General features: G+C 41.6%; 3 protein-coding genes across 5 annotated transcripts in view; 2 read left to right on the forward strand and 1 right to left on the reverse strand.

Moving 5' to 3' along the window:
* LOC114872855 overlaps positions 1–24,460 on the reverse strand; it is an 83,294-nt gene that overhangs the window by 44,315 nt on the left and 14,519 nt on the right. The gene's annotated exons all lie outside the window — the stretch shown is intronic.
* Positions 1,642–5,950, forward strand: LOC114872868 (UDP-glucosyltransferase 2). Its single transcript, XM_029180588.2, has 8 exons — positions 1,642–2,059; positions 3,182–3,934; positions 4,016–4,282; positions 4,409–4,607; positions 4,706–4,882; positions 4,949–5,266; positions 5,367–5,595; positions 5,665–5,950. Exons 2-8 carry the CDS (start codon positions 3,698–3,700, stop codon positions 5,804–5,806), a joined length of 1,569 nt encoding a protein of 522 aa, XP_029036421.2. The 5' UTR covers positions 1,642–2,059; positions 3,182–3,697; the 3' UTR covers positions 5,807–5,950.
* LOC114872824 (insulin-like peptide receptor) overlaps positions 7,133–24,460 on the forward strand; it is a 30,977-nt gene continuing 13,649 nt past the window's right edge. Inside the window, exons 1-5 of one of the 3 annotated variants that reach the window (XM_029180478.2) lie at positions 7,133–7,526; positions 21,596–22,391; positions 22,576–22,996; positions 23,858–24,011; positions 24,347–24,358. In XM_029180478.2, the coding sequence (XP_029036311.1) occupies positions 22,114–22,391; positions 22,576–22,996; positions 23,858–24,011; positions 24,347–24,358 (865 nt within the window). In that variant the 5' untranslated portion in view covers positions 7,133–7,526; positions 21,596–22,113. Of the gene's footprint in view, positions 7,527–8,024; positions 9,026–21,595; positions 22,392–22,575; positions 22,997–23,857; positions 24,012–24,346; positions 24,359–24,460 lie in introns of those variants that run through there. The other 2 variants (XM_029180487.2, XM_029180496.2) reach the window with 2 other exon arrangements.

The following is a 24,460-nucleotide window of genomic DNA, read 5'->3' on the forward strand; positions in this document are numbered from 1 at the left end:
TGGCAATCTAATATTTTATTTGCAATTAAAGTACCCTGATAAATATTCATTTCAGGTTATTAAATTTTCCAGTTCTAATTTATTCCTATGATTATCAACGAATGCCCTCGGTTTTATAGTGAATTAAACTCGCCATAGCAAAATGATTCAAATCATAGTACATAAAACAAGAACTAAAATGGTGAAAGAGAAACTCGAATACAGTGGAGTGTGTATGGAAGTTTGGGTGTGTCGATTTATCCCGTATCAACGAATTCGTTCGGCATAAATGCATGAATTAACATTCGATTACTCATATACCAGATTTCTCGTATGCACAACAATTACTCAATACATAGATTCAGATCAAATAGATGCAAATCGAATGTCGTTCGACCGTTAATTCAATACGTTTCGTACACCTTGTATATAAATCTTTCTTTAAAATCTTCTAATATAATCTTTTAGAAGTTAGTTAACTATCTCTGAATATATGCTCCTGTTGGACGAGTACTTTTGTCGAAAAATACAACCGTGTTTTCTGGTTAATTAGCGTAATTGAAATTTCAAGAAGATTACGATTGTACGAATGAAATTACTGTCGAATTGTATCATAGAAACCATAGACATGAATGCCAAATTGAAATAATAAATTTGTCTCTATATCTAATTATTCTTCTAATGAATTTTTATTCCAGCCAGAGTCGAGGTGATATTAATGATTGTTTCAAGTTAGAAATCTCACTGACGATATAAGAAGGGGTTGATCGTGAAAGAAACTAATTTCAATTCATTTGGAAGCATCCATAAAAATTCTTCGACGAGTTATACAATTTCGTCTCGTGATTAACGAATTAAATTTTCAACTTTCACAATGATTCGTCAAGTGCCTGCTGATTCAATTCCGTCCAAAAGAAACTCGATTCGCGGTCAATCATTGTTAAAACGATAAATAATATTAAATATTTACAACACCCTTGTTGGAAAGCAGTCAGTTTTAATCATAATGATAATGGGAAACCAGAACTGATATTAATGAGAGGCACTCATTAACATATGTGGAGGGATGCACGATGAACGGCAAATTAACTGCAATCATCGAATATTAACAATACAATCGATGAATTGCACAGGCGGATAATCTGGTAATTATTCGTAAATCATTATGGATGATAACAAGGATTAAAGATCAACGCCAAGGATGAAGATTATCGAGAGAAAAATATTTTACGAAACAAATAGAGTTTCACGATTGATGTTTCAAGTATAAAAGAGTATTCTTTGACACTGATTTCCACCTGAATGCCTTTCAATGCTAGTTAGACATCGATCACCTTTTCAATTTGAAGAATATGAGAAAAAATTTGTATCGCATCGCTTCCTATATGTATAATAATAAGAAGAAAACAATGGATCATGTGCATATTATGAAAAGGTGGTATACGTCAGCGAGGGTCATTTATGACCTGTTGCACGTATCAAACATAATTTCAAAGCAAATTTCCTCTAGTATCATATTAGAATCTAATGTCAATTTTTCCCTGGATCCATCATAGAAATTAACGACGAAGAAGCAGCAGTTCGGTACGAAGTCTGGTATCTTTAACTAACTGTTTCTCGGGAGGGACCACCAAGTGTCTCATTGTTACCCGTTACGGAACATCCTCGCGAAGGAGACCGTGGACGAGCAAGAAATCAAACTGGTGGGAGGTAAAACTCTCTCTCTCTCTTTTGAGCACAGCTGATCATTAAAGCTACCGCTGGCCAGTCAAACTTTCACGCTCGGTGATATCCGAGCTTCGAGCGTTGAAACACCTCGTACATCAAGGTCCGTGAAAAATCGATCAATCAATATTTTGATCGAACCGCGAGAAACATCGATCTCCGAGCAGTGCAACGATTAATTAAGTGTACAAACAAATTTTCAACCTGGTGCAACGAATTCAAGGAAGAGGATCGTTCAAGTGAAAGATCATTCACCAGGACATCATTGGAATAAAAAGGGAAACTTCTTTCGCAGAAATGCCGAAGTGAACGAGAAAGGAATCGAACAAACAAGGAGAAGAGGAAGAAAGTCGAGGTAAAGAAAAAGTGTTCCGGATGGTGTGCCACCTTTTAAGGATGTACCACGAAATTTCGACCGAGCGCTCGTTTCTCCTTCGCTTTTTATAAGACGTACGAATTAGCATCCTGATGAAACAAACTGGTCGAGTTATTCATTGACAATAAAGAAGCTTTTTATTTTCAGTTTCCTCAGCAATCTGCATTTTCTTTCCAAAGTATTTAGCGTAGGTATTTTTCTCTCTTTTTTTTTTGACCGAAGAGCATTCTTGTCTGTCGTTTATTCAGAACGCGTCTGTCGATTGGTCGCCGGCAAACCTTCCGCTTTCAGCGATTAGTATTCAGTTTCGATATTCCCAGCAATTTCGAGGGAACCTATCCATCTTGTTCGCTCGGTCCTTTTAACTCGAGCCATCTCATTAGCTGGACGTATGTGTAATTAGACGTTCGATTTCCAATGCTTCCCATCCTTACACTGGTACTGATTCACCCGAAGCCTGCCTATTCAATTCCACCCGATTTCAATTACGACTGCTATAAAAACATTAGAAAGTTTCCTCGACAAACTTAAGAAAGGATGGTTTTCGAATTGCGTAGATACTCGATTAGAACGTTACAAATCAATGTTACAATCAACCACGACCTTTATCCCTTCACATTTCGCGACACGAATAGGCGAATCGAACTTACGACGGTATTCAAGTCGAGACTTTCACTAATAACGCGAGTTTCAAGTGCGCAGCTCGCACTCGACCCGACAATGCGATCTCTCGAGATCGGCCTCCGTTGATCCCAATTCTTTGGCCTTATCCCTTTCTCTGACTGTTTCTCTCTCGTCGAAAAATGGACCTCGATCGGTCGATTTCACTTGGACGTTCCTTTTTCAGCCACCGTTCCATTCGGTTGCGGTAAACGCGGCGATTTAAGGAGATTGTTTCACAAGTCTATTGTCGAACATAAATGGACAGGGAAAGATTCTTTATTCGATGCTCAAGATCAAGCAGAGCGATTCTCTTGAACGACGAGAGTTTCGAGGAATGTAATTACACTTGTTCGAATGAACCCTTTCCCGTCCACTGATCGCCTCAAAAAATTTCAAGAATTTAAGACTAAACAAATCATTTCCCTTCTACTCTTTCAGACGTTCCGAAACAGTGTAAAAAAGTTACAAAAATAAAAAAACAACGTTTGAGAAAACAGCAAGTTTAGAATTCCATGGACGAGCAGCCGGTTACAAAGAGAAGACAAAAGGGCCTTTAGAATTCCCACTCGATGCTCATCCTTCGAACGATCATTACAATGATAATGGATCAGCCTATTTTCCAAGCCGACGCTGTTTGACGAATACCCACGAAGATACAGACATTGGTACTCGTGAAATCGTGGGTGTCCCTTCTGACGCTCGTCGGATAAATTAACAAGAAAAAGGAACTTACTCTGTCTGGAGGGATAAAAGACATCGCGGATACCGGGAAGAAATCGAGGAAGAGGGAGAACGCGAGTTGGTACGACGATGTTACCGCCTTCGACATCCGATAGCTCGTCCGATAACTGCTACCAGTGTTGCTCGAAGATCGGCACACGATTCACTGGTGTCAGATAGGAGTTGAGAAAACCGTCTAGAAATCCGGTGGAGGACGATCGAGAAAACGAAAAGATGATCGGTCTGATCGGTCGATTACTCGTTCCACTGATCGTCGGCTGGCTCTGCGATTCTACCGTGGGATACAACGTGTTGTTGGCCACCATGGGTGGCACTAAATCGCACACGGTGCCGTTTATCGCTTTGGGTAATAGTCTGAAGTCTCGGGGACACAATGTGACACTTTTGAGCGCGTTCACTGGACCAGCGGCTAATAATGGACTGCGGGAATTCGTTCCTCCCATCTTCGAGGTGATTATCAGCCTATTTTCGTGATGGTGTTTTCGGTGATCTTTATCGTTAACCCTAGAACGCGGTTCGTGTTGTCAACAGGCCTACGTCGGGAATTACACGTCGGAATGGGATCTGGTGGGTGCTAGATTTCGAGATGAAATGCCTATCTCACCGTGGGATGCAATGCGATATGCCTGGGAGGCTTGCGAGTCGCTTCTTCGCGACCAAGTATCTGTCTCTTCTCTAAGAAAGCCTGAAGGCGATCCTCGGGCAAGCTGGGACATCGCGGTCGTGGACGGTGCCTATCCGGAGTGTCTTCTCGGGATACTTTACGGGGAAAATGTGCCCACCATTATGCTGAACACGGTGATTACTTCGTTCGCTATATCCTCAGCATCGCATTACAATTAAATTCATCGTTAGACGCTTAACGAACGCAATTATTCCCTCGAGATTGATTAGACGATCGACGAAATCGATATTTTCCTGCAGGTAGCTCTGTACAGCGGTTCCATTGGTCGTCAGGGTAATCCTTCTCCCTGGTCCGTCACGCCGTATTTCGGTAAATCTCTCACCCAGGACATGAACTTCCTTCAGAGGATCCTGAACGTCGCCTGTCTAGTTACCTTAAGAATCATGCACTGGATCATGATCAGTGGATACCTTCAACCGGTTTTGAGAAAATATTTGGGTAAGTTGATTTTTCACGTATTTTCGTTCACGTCTCAATAATGCCACCCAGGTTGATTGACTCTGTCGGTGTTTCTTACGATCCACCTCCTTTTATAGGAGACCAATTACCCGACGTACGAGACCTGACCAAAGAGATTCCCCTGACCTTGCAGAACAGTCATTACAGCGTCGCTGATTCCGTTCCCTACTTGGCGAACGTGGTGAACGTTGCCTGCCTCCATTGCAAGCCTGCTACTCAGCTCAGTCCTGACTTGGAGACCTTTTTGCAACGCGGTGAGTAAACGAAATTAAGAAAATTTCTTCTCTTTAATTTGTCTGACACTTGAGATGCGATCGCAGGTTTCATCTTCGTGTCCATGGGTTCGTCGGTTCGCGCTTCGGGGATGCCAGAGGCGCTCCGACAGATTTTCGTCGCAGCCTTCGCCACCCTTCCTTACAACGTCGTGTGGAAATGGGAAGGTTTGAACATCAAAGATCTGCCATCAAATATTAGAACAGCGGCGTGGTGGCCGCAACAAGAGCTACTTGGACATCCGAAGCTGCGAGCCTTCGTCTCTCACGGTGGACTTTTGTCCCTCCACGAGGCGGCTTATCATGGCGCTCCAACCCTCGTCTTGCCGGTGTTTTGCGACCATGATGGAAACGCGGCTCAAGCTGGTGAGCGTACGATAATTTGGGTGGCCCACCCTTCCAGGGTATATTTACACCCCAGGGAATTTTGAACAAAAAGAATTTTTTAAACTCTTTCGCATTGCAGAGAAATTAGGCTACGCCTTGGTGATGGATTTGGCCAGAATATCGATTGGAAATCTTCGCGAAGGTATCCTTAAGGTAGCTGCGGTACACAACAATTCGTACCGAATAGCAGCGAGGAAAAGAAGTTCTTTATTAAGAGAACTGCCTATTAGTCCCAGGAAATTAGCCACTTGGTGGGTGGAACACGTCGCCAAGCACAAAGGAGCTGAACATTTGAAAAGCTCTGCGAGGTACGTACTCAAATTTCTAATGCTCTTAAGAAATTATAGAATTAGTGGAAAAATCTTCAACTGTTCCAGGTACATGAGTGTCGTTCATTATTACTCTGTTGATGTAATAATATTTTACGTGATTACGTTGATACTACTGGTGTACGGATTGAAAAAATTGTGTTGGAGGACGTTGTTTAAACAAGTTGTCGCTAAGAAGAAGTTTGACTAGACTGAACAGTGGTGATTTCACTTGATGAATATTTATTATGTTACATGCGTTTCCATGGCCTGTGCAATGTTAATAATTTTATGTATGTACACGAGTTGAAAAATGTAGAGATTATGAAGTTATAATAAAAACGTTTTCCTAAATTAAAAACCAAAGATTTTGTGTGTAGAGAAAAAAATGTTCTGTTCACAAATTTAAATAAATAAATTGTCAACATGTAAAATAGAAAGTAGCGTGTTATTTTATGATTTGCTTTAAATTTCGAGCCAAATTAAGGAAACTATAATATCTACACTTGGTAAAGTGTCTCCCTGGATAAAGTAGAATTCTATATTACTTATTATTCATACTATAGATCACGGATCATTCAACATTATGCATAATGTTCACGTCCCGTCCGTAAATATTGACAAAGTTTATGATCTTTGCTGGACACATAAAACGCGTGAAAACAACCTCTTGAAACTGCATAATTCAAAGATACTCGTTTATCATAACCGGAACTTTATCTGAATAAACATGATAATGTGATTGATAAAAACATTCTAAAAATGTATAAGCTTTTTCAAAAATCATAAATCTCCAAACTTTTTACATATCAGCATTAATTCCCATTTAAATGGACATGACAACTGAATATAAACAAAAATGGTCATAAAATTCAATCGTACGATCTTTTCTATTGCGACAAACAGAGAAAAAAGGGAACCTTGAAGATTTAGAACCATTAAAAAAGAACACATCTAGCAGTACATAGATGTATGTACCCATGGTTCAACAAATTTTCGTTTCTCCCACCAAAATGGAAGGGGGGTCCATTTGGTTTATGGTACTTTGAAAGCATCTTATCAAAACTTAACCAAATGACTATTTCTAATCGTACTTCTAATAACCCTAACAACAGGAACATTTTTCCTGGTCGAGGACACTATTTCAAGTTTAATTGAAAGGCTTCTTCGAGTTTGAACATTTGGTGCCTTTGGTCCTTTGGATTATGGGAGTCATACTGCACCTCTTCAATATGTTATGATACGAATATTTGAAAATTTATTTATCAAGTTTTTAAGTTTCACTTTCCAATTGACACGGTAGTTGAAGGAAATAATGACCCCAGGAAACCGTCTACGAGACTAGCTCGAAAGAAGGGTTAATCGCCTTGCAAGCTGAAAGGACTGCGAATACAAAGAGGTTTTTTCTTCGGCGGCGACCGAGGGAGAGGAGGGATAGAAATTGAAGAAACGAAAGGGGTTTAAACGCAATGAGATACGGTCCTGAGGTTAGTTAAAGGCTTCGCACGAACGGCGGCGCATAAGTCGGATTCCCGTCGATGCTCGAGACTGTGCTAGTATTTCCACGACGCGTCTACGTCCGTGACCCATGGCCGAAGTCAGCGCTTGATCATGATCCGATCAGTACCAGCTGACTCGTTCGTCAGGATGTCGGTGTTTGTTTCGTTGTACCGTAACTGAGTTGGTAAAACGTCTAGTAAAAATTCAAACGTACATTTCTCGCCATTGATCGCGACGGTGTAGCCGGGTGTTACGAATACGCGGGGCCCCGAGTTTTTGGTCGTGCGTAGCGAACCGGGCGAGAGGTAAATGCGCTGCTATGCACGCTGGAATGTGCCGTGGTGGTGAGGGTCGTGGTGTTTTGAAAGGACACGTTTACCCACGTGGAACAGAACAGTGCCAGTTTTCAGCGTGACTCGTCCAACGAAAAAGTAAGCACCGAAATCGACTAGACAGGGAGGAAGAAACGACCGGACGAGACGGGACGAGAAGAGACGAGACGAGACGAGACGAGAGACACTTGAGCCGACGACCAAGTGGAGACAGAATGGTGAAAGAGAGAGAGAAAAAGAGGAGGGTAGGGAAAGATAGAAAGAGAGAGAGCGAAAACGAGACAGGAAGGGATAAAACAGGATAGAGAGGAAGAGAAAGAGAGAGCGAATAAAGACACGCCAAGACACGCCGAGTTGACTGTTGTTTGATCGCGAAAACACGTGGGGAGCGACGCGGGAGTTCCCTTCGTTTCTGTTGACGTTACGTATGCACATTATATACCGCGTTTCTCTGAGTCGAAGGATAACGCAAGGATTCGAAAGAGAATCTTCTATCTTGACGATCGATCGTTCCTCGGCACGATGGCGAAGGTGCACGAGAAACGCGCTGGAAAACGGCATCCTGTCACACGAATATGCGCAAACGGTAAACGATGCTGCGCATACGAGCGTGTAGAGTTTCATATGGTGGCGGTAGTGCGTGTGGCTGTCGGAGACCCCTCTGTTAGTGACCGGAAAACAAAACGGCCGAGGTCGGGGCCGAAGTCCTCGACGATGCAAAACGTTTTGCTCGTAAACCGACGACTACGACCGATGCAACCAACAAACGCCCTAAAGAGAGATACGCGCGTGGGTCTGACGCGACGCTTTTACCCTCTTGTCTGGCTGCCTCTGCCGCCGTGACGTAATCCATTCAAGCGCTTACTACGCAATACGGGACGCGGCCAGCTCTCTCTTTCTCTTATACTCTCCACTTCCTTTCTCTTTTTTTTTTTTTTCTCTCCACACTTCCCCGACCATTTGTTCCTTTTCGCCCGTTACTCTCACCCTACGATCCCGAGACCTCCCTCGTTTTTCCTTATCACACCGATAATGGCGTCGCGAAGAAAATCACTTTTCTCCGCAGCGTTGTAATTACGTTCTGCGACGTGTGCCTTTCGTCCCTGGCACGTGTCCCTTGTTTCTTTCTTTCGTTCCGTTTTCATCCGTTTCCTACCGGCGGCGCGCCGCGACACTCCTCTCTTCGTACCAAACGATTCACCGATTGACTAGTGTGCGTCCGTACGAAATTTCGCGCTAGTGACACCACCCGCCCCTTTTCTTACAGTGTATAGACTTTACTTCAGGACCAATCGCAGGGAATTGGGCCTTGGTTCAACGCGGCCAGTGCGTACGTGCTAGCGTGCATGTCTCTCTACGTACTCTACGATATCTTCATAAAATAAGAACCAATTCGAACCGCGCAAACCATAGACATGGTCGCCCAAGACGTTGTCTAGTTACGAGCAAATAAATCCCCAAAGGTAGGGCGCGATCAATGAAGTGTGATCGTGAACGCGTTCTGACAGTGACACCGGGCGAGGCGGGTGGCGAAATTTTTAACAATCGAGATTCCATCGTGAAGTGCGTATCAACAACCTGTTTGAAGGTGGGATAAGGTAAACAAGCGGCGCGTGGTCCGCGACATAGGCGGTGTACGTCGGCGGTACAACCTTCGGGGAACGGTTTCTTCGATTTTTCTCCTCCTTGTTGTGTGTTATGCTCGCGATACTAACTACGCATTAGAAACGAGCCACGAATCATCGCGTCTGACGAACGTGTTCGCGCGCACGTGTACCCGTAGACACTCACGCACTCTTTGTCCTAAATAATCCCTGGAGCGAGTTGAAGGAAAAGAATGAAATTTCCTTTCACCTACGGTGGTAAATTGAGAATCACTGATGCAGAAACTTAATTTTCGTTAAAATATCTGATGCAATTTTGAATTGAAATTGAAAAGAAAAAAAGAAAAGGTAAAGGTGTTGGATGATTTTCAGTGTAGGTTACTGGTGCCTTATGAAATCCCTGGCGCGAAGCCTTGAAAAAGTTCCGGCTAAGCGAGAAAGGAGAGAAAAAAACACAGAGAATTAGCGTGTTGCGTGTTTTGTAATCGGTCGCGTTACGACCACCAGCATCGATCCAACGCGGGGCACCAGCTAACTTCTCCGACCTGCTTGTTTTGCCTCCCTCTAACCACGTTTTCCTCTCTTCTTTCGTTTGTTTCATTAAGCGCACTGATTTCGGTGTAATGTGGGACACACGGCAGTGGTGCTCCGATAGTGATTATTATCGACCTGTTATCATCCAGTGGTATAACTGAGAATCTATGAGACCCGTAAAAGTATATTCGAGCACGTTCTCCATTAACGCTTACGAGGTATGTTACTTTCTTTCCCGGTGTATCAGGTCCTACTGACTCGCTTTGTTTACACCGTTCACGTCAGATAATGTGTCCGTCACGTGTTCGGGAAGGAAGTATTCCACTTTGACTCTGAGACACTTGTTCCACGATGCGTCGTCGAGTAAACGTTCTTTCCTTTTCAGTGAGCCGTGATGAATGTTTTTTTGGGCTTGTTTTACGTCGACGGTGTTTTAAATACAGATTTTGGTGGTGAACTTAGGGCACGCGTGCCATTCACACGTGAATGATTTACAGATTTAATTTTTTTTCCAATAGCAACTTAATAATTTAAGATCCGATTTGGTAGTTCTAGTGTTACTCCCCCACTCGGGCTTGTTAATGATAATCCATTAATATTTTTATAACTAGTATTTATGTTTATTATGTGCGTAGGAACGTTTGTCGAGAGCGCACGTTATCTGCACCACGTGTGTCATAGAGGCAGCACATTGTGTTCACCGTGACATTCGATTAGTAAAGGAAGCGATTGAACGCAAATAAGCACACGCGGTGTATTAAGAGACGCGAATGGCTACGTCGATAGATCGTTTATAAATAGAATTCATTAAAATATTAATTGTCCGCTCGTAACTCGATTTACGTAGTGTTAATAATTAGCCGAGCGTCGGTTGGGAGACATCGGACGGTAGTGAAAGGTCGATCAATAAATTTCAGTTAATTAATATTACGCAGGAATTGTGCATATTGATAATGTCGTAATTTAAAACGTAACGTTTGAAACGCCAGATATCGAGCAATTAACTCGAGGCGAGACCCCCCTCCCCCAAAAAAAGAATGATAACGTTCAATTAATATTTCATCGAGTAACGAACAGCTGATCCGATTTTTTTAATCGAGTTAATTAGCACGTGGAATAAACATTAATTCATTTATAATGAAAAAAATTTTAATAACATTCTTTTTTTACTTTTAAATTCATAGCTGATCACCTAATGAACTACGCGTTAACAAACTAATTCGATATCGTTTCGATCAAATTGATACTCCAGAGTCACGTGACAGTATTAAATAGCACAATGAATCGTGTAACCTCTTGAGAAAAAATACCATGACGTAATTGAACACCGTTACGATTATCTTCGAATTCTAGCTGTCAACATAGAACCTATCTCGTAAATAGAAATTCTTATCGCCAATAATCGTTCTATAAAACGTTTCCTTGCCTCCTCGAGTGTTTTAGCAAAAAATGGCCGACGATTCGATCGGTACCGGAAGTGGATACGGGGAGGTTATAGAAAAACGCGCGAAACTTCGATCGAACATCGGTGTTCGCGCAATGTGTAATAAAAAATGATGCAATCCAAGATGAAGGTGATAACTCGTCTGTTTGGCAAACGTTTTGCCGCATTGCTGGCTCAGCCAAGATCTTACGCGTCACGTATTTACGAGTTTAAATATAAAAGAGGCGCCAGTGTGTTGATTGCAAGAGAGGAAAACAAAATTATTAAGGGTCTCCCCGTGACACTTGCGTCGTTCTCGTTTGACAAAAATCGAGGTAATCTCGTTAGCAGGGCGGTATTCGTACGGGAAAATGTAACAAGACTATAAGACAATAAGCTCGGAGGTTAATTTCTCGTGAGAAATACCGGGTCATGATGCGTTTATGTAACGAGAGATGAGCGAGAAAACAACGACGCAATGATTGTGACATAGTAGGTGAGAGATACCTTGTTCGTACTGATAACGGTTATCACGGACATCGCGTAATAATGCAGCTTTTTTTAATTGAATTCATTTTCGACTGAGATTTGAATAAAAATTACCAAATATCGCGCGAAATTTAACTACGAATCTATTCGGGGCAGAAAGTTTATTTTTCGGTTGGTTCAACTTTTACGTTTGATTATACGTAAACTAAACTTCCGCTTAGAGAGCGGTGAATAATTCTATTCGAGATCAACTGAAACAGTCAACTTCTGTAGATTCTGAAGTACACGAGATTAATCGATCCAATTAAACGTATCCCTTTATCAGAGCACTGAACTTCGAACGAAGGAGGGTTGAAAATGTGTCAGACTTTTTCAACGGTACCACCCGGTATACAGGGAGGACCAGGATGGTCTCCCCACACGTTTTTCTCACTTATCATAGGCGATAGCGAAAAAAATGATAACGGGGGGTATTAAGGGTATTTATGCCGACCGACGGAAAATGTTATATTTTCAAGATGGCCGCCGGTTTTGGCGCCACATTCAAATTTATATTTTTTTCTTATGGAATGCGCGTATTTCGTATTTTGTTATGGACTGCCCTTATTTTTGTGTGTATAAATGAAGAAAAAGTTTATAATAAAAAGTTGACACTTTTCGAGATATTGACACTCAAAGTCGAAAATGGTTTTTAATTCATAGCTCAAGAACCGTGGGTCCTATCGACATAGAACTTTTTGCAATCGGTGACGCCAATATTGACCAATAATACCATGGAAAAATTATTTCGATCAAGTTTATTTTTGTGGTCGAAAATCGATTTTTTAGTTTTCAACCCCCATTTTCTCGAAAAATTCAAATGGCACCCCCCGTATGTTGATGCATGATTTCATTGCTCCTTTTATGAGGTTTCATAAAAGGTATTGGTTGATACACTTTTTCTTATTGTTTTTCAAGTTATTTGCAAAAAACCGGGTTTTCGGGCAAATTTCAGCTAGTCATTGTTTTAAGTGCTTGTATGAATGCTCATCACAGTCATTAACAGCCTTATACTCATTCCCATCCCCTTATACCCGTATAAGGGTTTGTTCCCTACCTGCTAGTAACCTTTCGAGCTAAGTCTCGGATGGTAATTCAGATGTGTTTTTTGTGTGACAGAAAACTCAATATTCTTATTCAAAAATTTTATTTGGAACTTTAGTTTACAACCTATTTACAAGTGTTCGACTATAACAGGTGTTTGAAGTGACCGTCTTGCTCTTGTAGGCAAAGTTCTGCCCTCCGTAACACTGCCGACCTCACAACTTCTCGAATCATCTTCTCGTCGATTTGCCGACAAGCCTCTTTAATTCGGTGCCGCAGTTCGGCAACATTGCGAGGTGGGTGATGGCAGTCGTACACCTTGTTCTTGAGATATCCCCACAAAAAAAGTCAAGATGCGTCAAGTCTGGTGACCGCGGGGGCCACGCAACACTACCTCTTGTTCCAATCCAAAAGAAGTGGTTATCAAGGTAGTTTGTTACTATTCTGGCATTGTGGCACGGTGCCCCATCTTGTTGGAAAATAAGGTCCCCCCTTATGTCCATATTCCGGGCAGCGGAAAATCCGCGCGAAAAATTTGAACGTGGCCACCAAACTGTAATTTCCACAAATGTTTGGTGCGGTATTGTCAAAGACCAAATAATTGGCCCTTACTTTTTTGATGGATCACTTACCGGGCAGCGTTACTTAGATTTTCTACAAAATGTGTTGCCGAATCTCCTGCAAAATGTCCCACTGAACATAAGGGGGGACCTTATTTTCCAACAAGATGGGGCACCGTGCCACAACGCCAGAATAGTGACAAACTACCTTGATAACCATTTCTTTTGGATTGGAACAAGAGGTAGTGTTGCGTGGCCCCCGCGGTCACCAGACTTGACGCATCTTGACTTTTTTTGTGGGGATATCTCAAGAACACGGTGTACGACTGCCATCACCCACCTCGCAATGTTGCCGAACTGCGGCACCGAATTAAAGAGGCTTGTCGGCAAATCGACGAGAAGATGATTCGAGAAGTTGTGAGGTCGGCAGTGTTACGGAGGGCAGAACTTTGCCTACAAGAGCAAGACGGTCACTTCAAACACCTGTTATAGTCGAACACTTGTAAATAGGTTGTAAACTAAAGTTCCAAATAAAATTTTTGAATAAGAATATTGAGTTTTCTGTCACACAAAAACACATCTGAATTACCATCCGAGACTTAGCTCGAAAGGTTACTAGCAGGTAGGGAACAAACCCTTATACGGGTATAAGGGGATGGGAATGAGTATAAGGCTGTTAATGACTGTGATGAGCATTCATACAAGCACTTAAAACAATGACTAGCTGAAATTTGCCCGAAAACCCGGTTTTTTGCAAATAACTTGAAAAACAATACGAAAAAGTGTATCAACCAATACCTTTTATGAAACCTCATAAAAGGAGCAATGAAAACATGCATCAACATACGGGGGGTGCCATTTGAATTTTTCGAGAAAATGGGGGTTGAAAACTAAAAAATCGATTTTCGACCACAAAAATAAACTTGATCGAAATAATTTCTCCATGGTATTATTGGTCAACATTGGCGTCACCGATTGCAAAAAGTTCCATGTCGATAGGACCCACGGTTCTTGAGCTATGAATTAAAAACCATTTTCGATTTTGAGTGTCAATATCTCGAAAAGTGTCAACTTTTTATTATAAACTTTTTCTTCATTTATACACACAAAAATAAGGACAGTCCATTACAAAATACGAAATACGCGCATTCCATAAGAAAAAAATATAAATTTGAATGTGGCGCCAAAACCGGCGGCCATCTTGAAAATATAACATTTTCCGTCGGTCGGCATAAATACCCTTAATACCCCCCATTATCATTTTTTTCGCTATCGCCTATGATAAGTGAGAAAAACGTGTGGGGAGACCATCCTGGTCCTCCCGGTATATGCCAAAGTGTCGCGTGAAAATCAGCGTGCAGTGAAACGTCTCAATTTGCAGGGAGGGGAAAAAAAGTGTAATTGGAATTTCGAAAAGGGGTAATTAGTCGGATTCTTGCTGAACGACGTTGCTCTCTCTCTCTCTCGATGGCATGCGTGGCTGCCTTATCAGGTCTCTCTACTGGTAATAAACTAATCGGCTCGAAAACGAAAGTGGCGCAGTGGAAATATCCATTCGCCGTTGGTGTTCCGCGTTGGTCGCGTGGAAAAGTGGAAATTTCCACGGTGTATTTGCGTTAACCCGACCTCCGTCGTTTTCATGGAAAAAACAAATCGTCCCGTTCAAGTACGACTCGGACTCATCACGGTCAATTATCGTGGTAACTGATTCGGAGTCACCGCGGGAGATTCGTCAGTTCCATTCGTCCGACGCGAAACGAGCATTCGGGGAAAATAATTCTTGAAAATCAATCATTCAGCGAGGTTCGTGCACCTCGCGTGAATCAGCTGGTCTCTGTTCGTTAGCCTTTAAATAAATTCGCGGCGAAAAGAAGACAGAAGAATCTGTCGTTTCATAAATAAACGCGTTGTCCTCGAAACGGCACCGTTTGCCTCTGTTCGGATGGGAAATCGTCGTGTGCCAAGAGAGCAGCCGTGATCTCTTGACACGGACAATTTGGAACGCGTGGGACGTGGCTGGAAGCTTCCTCGAAATGTTTTCTCACGGTTTTGATTGTACTTCCCCGTAGATCGATAAGACCTTTATTTAAAATTACAGCAGCCGCTCGATAATTTGCCGTCCTCTACAGTAACTGTCTATTTCTTATCAAAGCGTCTCGATTTCTGAAAACAGGCAATTATCGAGCGACTATTATAGATTGCTAATCTGTATAATATTCAATGTCATGAGTCATTTGCGAGAGAATCACCAGGCGTCCGAACAATTTCCAAAGTCATTAACCCCCGGTGCGAGCATTTAACTGGCTCCTCCTATTGTGTGATCACGGATGATCATTCAAATCAGTATTCCGGTTATGTAGATCCACCGTGGGCTCTTATTTTTCAAGCTTTTTTTTCACAGGGTCTCACGCGTCAAAAGCGGAGGACCTTGTGTTGTTCGATCGCGGGAAAATTGGTAATTGCAACGATGCAATCTTTCTTCTTCCTTATCGAAGGAAGCAATTTGATACCGTTTGCTCGTACGTATAATTGAAACGGTGAAAGTTCTTCAGGGTAGATGTTCCTCGTACGGTTAGTAATTTAACGATCGACTAACTTCGATGAAAACATCGATCCGATAGGTTGTTTTTTGGGGTGTCATGGTTTGTGAATGTGCTCGAAACAACACATCCTTCTCCCCTGTCATCGTGACTGATTTCTTCGAATTTTTTCTCTGTCATGCAAACGAAACGAAACGGAGGGTGCGAGGAGAAATTCGAGTTCCTGTGTTTCGTAGACGCGTCGTTTCTCGTTAACTTTCCTTCTCCCTTCCTTCAAGGAAAGAATGATAAATGAGGTAGGTGACGCAACCGATTGACACCCATGGTGGTGACTGGGTGACGCAATGATGCAATTTTTGGCCTGTCATTTGTCTCCCTCCTTCGCTGCCTCTAAATGAGACTTCTATCTACTTGTTTGTCCCTCGTCGCAACATTACGTTGTTTGTGCACGCTTCAATGTAATTTATGCTTCTCTAGAAATAATCCTCTATTATCTGCGACTTACATCCGTCTCATTGTTGCTGTCTGCAAACCGGACCTCGTTTAAAGATAGATCACCGAGAACAAATTTTTTTTTCAACAACTTTTCTTTTGTTCTGATATTACAAACCTTATCGGTTCGATCGATCAATTTGGGTATCGATTAAGAATTAAATCGAAGACTGTCAATATTACCTAACATTATTAGGATCAATCATGGCACTAGTGTTACTAGTATCAGTAGTATTCTTATCGGTGTTAATAATATCATTGGCATCACCGATTTGATAATTATTATTGCACCCTTAGTAGATATTTACTGAATCCAAATATTAGCCTAATTAGTACGTAAATTTCGAAATATCGAAGTGGCATAAATTAAGTGATATTAGTCAATGGTATGTCAGACGTTAGTATCAGTAGTATCACCCTACCTATTCCCAGCACTCTAATTCAATTCTGGTATCACTGTCCGTATCTTTCAGTCTAATTATCATTAATAATAGTTGGAGTATACGAAGATACTGAACGAAGTATTTAATAACATCATAAATGGAGTGATACTTGGCTGATAATTGTACATTAATAAAAAGAAGCAATCAGAGGCAGGGGTGTACGTTGGATTGTGCTCGAAGACGTTAACGAGCATCCGTTCAGACTGTTTCGTTTCGTTTGGTACGATGGCAAAATAACCGTGTGGTATCAACGAACGACCGTGGCAAGCTGTAATTACGACTAAACTAATTATATCGTTACGAGGCAATCGTATCTGTGCCTCCTCCTCGTGGTCACCAGAGGTATTCGCAGTGCGTTCCACGGTGCGTCACTCGTTTTTCGTCGTACGAAAAATAATTATTGCTCGTGGGCGCCAGATATCGTTCTACCGAATCCCCGTCGAACACCATTGTTCCCGATTCTCCATCGTTCACTCTAATTACATTGTAACGCGATGCTCGCTCGAATAATACCGGTTAAATTAATTGCTCGATCAATGCGAAACTTCGTTGCCGAGTATCCGGTTAATTATCCCCGGTGAATATTTCATCGCTAACTAAGTTGAAACACTGTTATTTAATCACACAATAATTATTATCTTTCGCTGTGATTATCAACGCGCCGCGGTAACTTTGTACTAATTAACGTTTCATTTAACCCTCGAACGACGGACCATGGAGAGAGCCAGGATTACAATTTAATATCATGTTTCGTATTACGTTACATTAAAAAATATTCTCGTTAAAAATTATTACAACTCCCGGTAAGTACACACGATTCAAATCAGATATTTACACGGTCTTATCGTGTTCTCTGTATTTTTTAGAAATAATTACCAAGTGTTAAGACTGCTCTTCAATTTTTCCTGTATATCGTTTACTCGTTGAAAAAGAGAACAAAACATTCAGTTTATTATTGCAAAGAGATAACCGAGCTGTTCCTTTTCCATTCACTCGACTCGCTCTTCCTCGTATCGAGGCAATATAAATAATAATATTTTTATAAGATTTTTGCCATTCAACGGGTTGCGCGATTGTTGTACGATGAACAACAAGGGAAAGAGAGGAGCCATCGAGGTTAGCAAAACGTTTGAAAGAACGTCAACAGCTGACTCACGAGCAAAGCGTTACGTTAAGCGGACCATAATTAGATGGACATGACGTTGTAACCTCGTGCCGAAACTTTCCGACTCGCGAAACCATTGGGAACGTTTCGTTCCACGACCACCATTTTTTCCGCCTGTTTTTTTCTAATATTTCGATGCCTTTTTCGTTAAAAAAATTTCAGAAAATCTATTCGAAGATTTTTGTCAGTCCGAACCACGCGTTACATAATTATGCCTCCTTTGGAAAAAAAGAAACGATGTAGCAATTAATCGAATGATCACAACTTATTTCCAGTTTTTATTACAACTTCCACTTCAAAGTTACTCAACTGGAATGGTTCAAATACCTGGAATATTCTATTTAGAATATCGACATAGTAATTAAGATATCCGGATTTCCATACCCTTCAAAATGCACCGCAACACCCGTCACCTTGGAATTAATCAATTCACTCTATAACTCTATAATCCCTAACAAATCTCACGTAACTTCGAAGTTACCGTCAATTCGCTCACCTTCGAGCCACATTCTACTTTGCTGCAATTCAAGATCCGTGCCCTTGCGAGAATCTTCTGAAGATAAAATCTACTGGGCGAGTCTGAGATGATTCAGAAATTCCATTCACATGCAGCAGAAATACCGTGCAAGGTTTTGTAAAAAATAAAAATTAAACGAAACTCAGAATTAAGGACACCAGTCTGGGTGTTAAGTATTCCGGTGATTCAACTTTGATTTTACAATCGTGGGATTGGTTAAGGTTTCTACATATATCAACAAGGTGGCAAGGATTCAAAAACAAACCACTCGAACGAATATTTATTACCAGCGATCTTGGATCGAAGCGGAGGCTTGGAATAACCAGATGAGATCTGGGTGATTATGCCAGAGATCTTGCAAAGTAAAGGGACTTCGAGGCGCGAAAAGAAGAAAAACACTTCCCCGACAGAGCGGAGTAATCGTCCTGGACATATTTATGAATCCTCTTCGAGCTGGATGGAGATAAAAAGTAAACCAGTTAGAGGCTGAAGTTGAAATAAAAATGAAAAATTTTCTGCATCTCTGTCTGGATGTTCGTTTTCGTTTTTCATCGGTTCACATTTCTGTGTGTTTACGATGAGTCAATTTGAACAGACACGCGTTTCATATCGCGTACGCAATGGAGGAGGGTACTGAGGTGTTAGAAAGTTGCAAACCCGTTAGACGGAATAAAGCTACTAATAAATGGTGTGTCTTCCACTGAAAATACAGCTACAAGCGTTCACTGGCCTCGACCAGTGGTGGCATACTTTTTCTCTGATAAGAACAAACACACGAAACTGAGACGTGCCAGGCCAGCTCTATACGTTAATTAATTTTTCGACTTCACCTGGTAGATGTCATTTAACTGTGTTACTTATTTTCAGCACGTACGTAGGTGCGACCGAATTGGGTTCATTGTGCCTACGTTTCGAACTTCTTATCTCTCGTGGAACAAAGTTGAAATTACATGTTTCTCAATTTAACTGGAGGATTGTTTGATCAAATTCACTGATAAATATGATTTGGAATTTTGTTAGAATTACGTAGTGTACACTCTCGATCAAATCGCGCTTTGAGAAAAAATACCGATGTCCTGGATTCTCGCCCTACCCAATGATGATGGTTGGAAATTTCAATTCATATTTCTCACTTATAAAATTCAAAATTAATATAATCAAAATTAGAATTTTGAGAATTCCTGTTTCCTTTATGTAGCCATTATCCCGAGGGAGTGGGTGGCTTAGAATAATTTGAGTGTAATATTTGAGCAATTAAATTTGCATATCTTGACATTTTTAGAACCGTTTTAATAACAGCAAACATCTGATCCAATTCATTTCTGATTAGTATCATTAAATGTCTTCCGAAATAATTTGATGTCTCAATAAATTGTGCTAGTTCCTGGTTTGCTTATTAGTTCAAGCTCATAAACGATCCATCATAAGGCAAAACACCTGTCTGTTTACTTGTCTTAACAGGTCGTGCAACTTTCTCTCGAAGCGTTCTATTTAGAATGTTGCATTGCTGAAAATAATTCTGGCAATCAACTCGAGTATGAGGTAAGCAATATTTCTGGAAAGCATACAGGCCTGTGTAAACTATTTATCAACCTCATAAGATTCGTCATATTGCTCTGCCTGGTACCCAAGATTTCTCTGTGTAAGTTTTTTTTTTTTTTAAATCGTTCAGTTCATTTTTTCCACCTCGTTCTCCGATTGGAAAGGAAATCGTGGCTGCTTTTTCATTGATACGAGCAACGCAACCCACGTAGCGTTCAATCGTACGTCTCGAATTCCACGGCGTAGTGGGCGATAAGAAGCGAAGGGGGACCAAGGCACGAGCCAATCTGCTGCTTATCAGCCTGTTATCAGCATCGCGTCAAGTTATGAATGGGCGGAATCTCGTGCCAGCTTGACCGTCCGATTTCACATCTTTTCGTACGCGCGGACCCGCGATGGCGTAAAGCCTTCGCAAACAGTGGAATAAGTGACTTTCGTAAATAGAGAATCCTTCAATTTCGAATCTCTGTTAATAGAAAAAGTTTCCATCGCTACACCAGATTGCTGTCTGCGTTAATTACTTTGTGGTCCCTCTCGTCGAAGATCATTGATTATTCAACCCGGCCCGTATTCTCTGAAATCTTCCAAATCACGAAACGAAGTACAGTATTGCATAAGACGACGAGAGTAAATAGTCTGCTCGGAGTAACAGTAAATACCATTGGTGTGCTGTTATTCCAAGCCATTCAATGTACTCTTCGTGCACGTGCTACCGCGAGCGATTTTCCTGTTTGCTCATTGTGCAATTATCGCTTTATCGCCTCTTGTAATTTTGCTTCTGACGAATGAAAGAAAAATAAACATTCGTTAACACGTTGTTACGTTAACCCCGTGAACGGTCTGGGTCGATCGAGACCGGAATTTGCGAAACGTATGCAGGAAAATGAAAATTAGGGCTCTCTCCATGGTCCGCCCTCAAAGGGTTAATCTTCTCTTATCTTTAAAATAGCTTTTAAGCGAAATAATAAAAATTCTATTAAGTGGAACTGAATGAGAATTTCAGAGAAAGATAGATCGATTATAAATCATCGTGGATAACGTTCGTAATTAACGCAATTTATTTCGAAACGAAGATGGACAAGAGGGGCTCGTTCGTTTCTTCGATTAACCATCCTCCGCGTGGTTTGACGGACGGTTCCCATTGAAATTCACTGGTAGATTATTGGTCGGTAATGGAGAAAATGAAGTGGCACTTAACGACGGCAACATTCGATAACAAACCCATCCACGAGGCAATATTTTTCCTTTCTACTACCGCGTGTTCCCGATTCTCTTCTTCTCTCCCGATACGGGTTTTCCGCTTCGACAACCGCGGCGACTCCATAATTTTTCGGTTTACAAGCGTATCATTTCAGCCCGAGGCGAGCCCATTCTTTTCACTACGAAACACGTCACTTTTGTCCGATGCTTCTTTTGTTGATCGAAAAACGAATAATTGCTTTTAAAATAGACGGGCACGTGCCATAATATTGTTAATTAATTTAAAAAAAAAAATTATATTGTTAAAATAAGATCGTTCTTAATTCCCTCGCAATGTTGAAAATCCCTGAACTAAAAATCCCTAAGAGATAAGAAGGGTCCTAAGTTCAGAATCGTACGACGAAGAGAAAACGATGCGGTATACGTCTGGCAAACGGTTTGTCGACGTAGCTTCTTAAAGGGTCAAGTGATCGGTTAAAGTCTTCGATCGCAATCTAAAACGTGTCTGGAACAATCGGACCAGATTCCCAGAATCAAAGCAGCGGTTATCTAAAACGTAGCACTGCTCTGTTCCAGGGGAGAGCAGGCCACGTTTGCTGGCGCTATGAGGGCGAGGAAGTTTTTCATCTTCAACAAGAAACTCTTCTGAATCAAAGGGGTAGAACTCTCCATAATTGATTAAGAAGAAAAAAAAAAAAACGAAACAACAAAAATCTCGAAACTTTTAAAGATCGCAATTGGCGATTTCCTTGACGATAAGGGCGGAGTATGAGGATTGGTGAACATTTCTTAAAACCTCATCAAGTTCGCCGATTACAGAGCTCTGTTAGAAGAACAGAAGGTTAGATAAGGAAACGAAGGAATCGGTTCGAGCGTATTTCACGTGACAATCGAGCTGGTGGAGTCTAATAGAGTCCTGTTCGAGTGAAGCCAACCTCTAAACGAGGATCGATCGGACCGATTAATCGGGAGAGACTCGGTGTGCTGTGTGTTCGTGTGGAGGCGGTTGACACCGTCGTAGGGTGGGGTGTAATTTCGGAAGGTTTCACGATAGAGAGGCCTGGTCAATAGGACAGTGTCGATGAAACAAGAAGATGACGAGGATGAGCCGGTTGCTGCTGATCGTATTTCTCTGCGTCGCGACGCGGCTGGCCTACTGCCAGGACGACGGTTGGTCGAGGACGAATTACCGCAACGACGACGGCATTCAGGCCAAATACGAGGCCGATTATGCGAACAGGAAGCTCGAGGACACTGGGTTACTCGTCGAAGACAAACACTTGAGGCACTGGGTCGACGGAGCTGGTTTTGACGATCCGTTTTACGATCGAATAGTTTCCTACAGGAGCAACAGGGCGATCGATGCTTCCAGGTACACGATTTTCCGATTAATTGTCTATTCGAATAAATATAAATAATTTATACGAAAAACCGAATTGAATTTAAATCGGGCCTCTCTCCATGGTCCGTCATTCGAGAGTTTACCAAGGCGATCATCTGCCTCCCCCAATACTTATCGTTATTAAACACTGTTATTTATTTGAAATATTCGACAGATCGACGGAAGCAAACACGAAATTGAGCCAGCAGCCGGGCCAACTGTCGAACCTGCCAAAACCGAGCACGAAATCGAGTGTTAGCCGCGAAAAGACTCGTCGATATAAAAATGTGACGATCGGTGACGGTATCTGCCAAAGCATCGACATAAGGAACAGCGTGTGGGCCTTCGGTATCATGAAGGATTGCCACGTCATCGAGGGTTTCCTGCAGATCGTACTGATCGAGAACAACTCCGAGAAGGATTTTCAAAACATCACTTTCCCGAATCTCCGAGAGATCACTGGCTACCTCTTGCTGTACCGTGTCAACGGCCTAAAGAGTCTTACCAACCTGTTCCCGAATCTCGAAGTGATCCGGGGCAATATCCTGCTCACCGATTACGCTTTCATGCTGTACGAGATGCAAAATTTGCAAGAGGTAAGCCTGTCACGCGACGTTGCGTGGTCGATTGGTAAATTCGAAGATTAATAGACGCTAATGGGTTAAATTATGAAAATCGAATCGTCAGGTATGGTATTAAAGAGCGATATCCCATGATAGACAGCGAATTGGTGAAAGGAGTCACTGTTTCAGGATACAGTGAAAAGGTAAACACGATATGATCGAATAAAATCGCGTTGTTTGCAGAGCAAATATTTTCGAAAGATAGCCGTGCTGGTACCCCTTTGAATAAAAAAAAGAGAGAAAAAAAAAATGAAACAATGTATGTCAAGGGGTGAAAGCGTGAACGATTGGGTGTTATTCTTGAAAATAAACGTGGATCAATATTCGCTTAGTCGGCAAATATTTGTCTGGTATCGGTTTTTTTCATGTTTATTAACCGCGATTCGGGCAAAGATTAGCTCGTGATGAATTTTTCACCCCTTTTTAATTGAAATTTTTAATTATTTCAACTTGTATAAATATTAAAAAAAAATATATATGACACCCTTTCATTTTGCACTGATTTCTACCGGTTCGATAAATCTACGAAATTTAATTGAAATTGGAGAGCAACACTTTGATGTGTTTTCGAGTTAATTCTTCTCTGAATCATTTCCCACGTTTGTAGAGGACGATACAGTCTGTCCTGGCTTCGATGCTTCGTTCCAATTCGCTCAGGACTCAGCCAGTTGACCCGTCGGGTCAAGTGACGTTAATTAGTCAATCGAATTAACCAGCCGTTCGACCTCTGTCCAGTTCAGTTAGTAAATCGGTGTATCGGGGGCTGAATCGTCGCCCACTTGGATCTAATTTTTATTTAATTCTTTCTTTATTTATTTCTTTCTTTTTTTTCAGATCGGCCTGAAGAAACTCACGGAAATCTCCAGGGGCAGCGTTCGGATCGAGAAGAATCCGTCTCTTTGTTATACTAACACGTTGAATTGGGATCTGATTGTTTCCGTGGGGGAGAACGTCATCAAGGATAATGGGGAGGAGGCCTCTTGTCCCGGTATTATTATCATTTAATTGTTCTTTTTTTTTTTTTTATTTATAGGCACGCTAACAATAAAACGAATGATCTGCTTTCTTGTCTTGCTTACCCCTTTGCTTGATACGCTTTTGCTTTCTGGAGGCAGTCATCGTCCTATTAATCGTTTGTACAATTTTGTCCACGTTTCCCAAATATTTGTAAAATATTTGCAAGAAAAGTTCTAATATTTTTATTATAGAATTCTGTGACTAATAAAAGCGATTGATTCGCACCCCATCCCCACGATGCCACATAAGATTCCATCGCTTCGCACTAATTATCTGTTGTTTTTTTTTGTTTCATCTCTGTTACAGACAGCCCCGAAGGTTAATATTAAATCTCAATCTACATGTAACGTATTAGGCACGTCAAGTAATATAGAGCGTATGAAACTCGCAGCACTGCAAACACTTTACCTCGTGGTGAAA

Source organism: Osmia bicornis, chromosome 7 (assembly GCF_907164935.1).
Source record: "Osmia bicornis bicornis chromosome 7, iOsmBic2.1, whole genome shotgun sequence".
In the NCBI taxonomy this organism is placed as follows: Eukaryota; Metazoa; Arthropoda; class Insecta; order Hymenoptera; family Megachilidae; genus Osmia; species Osmia bicornis.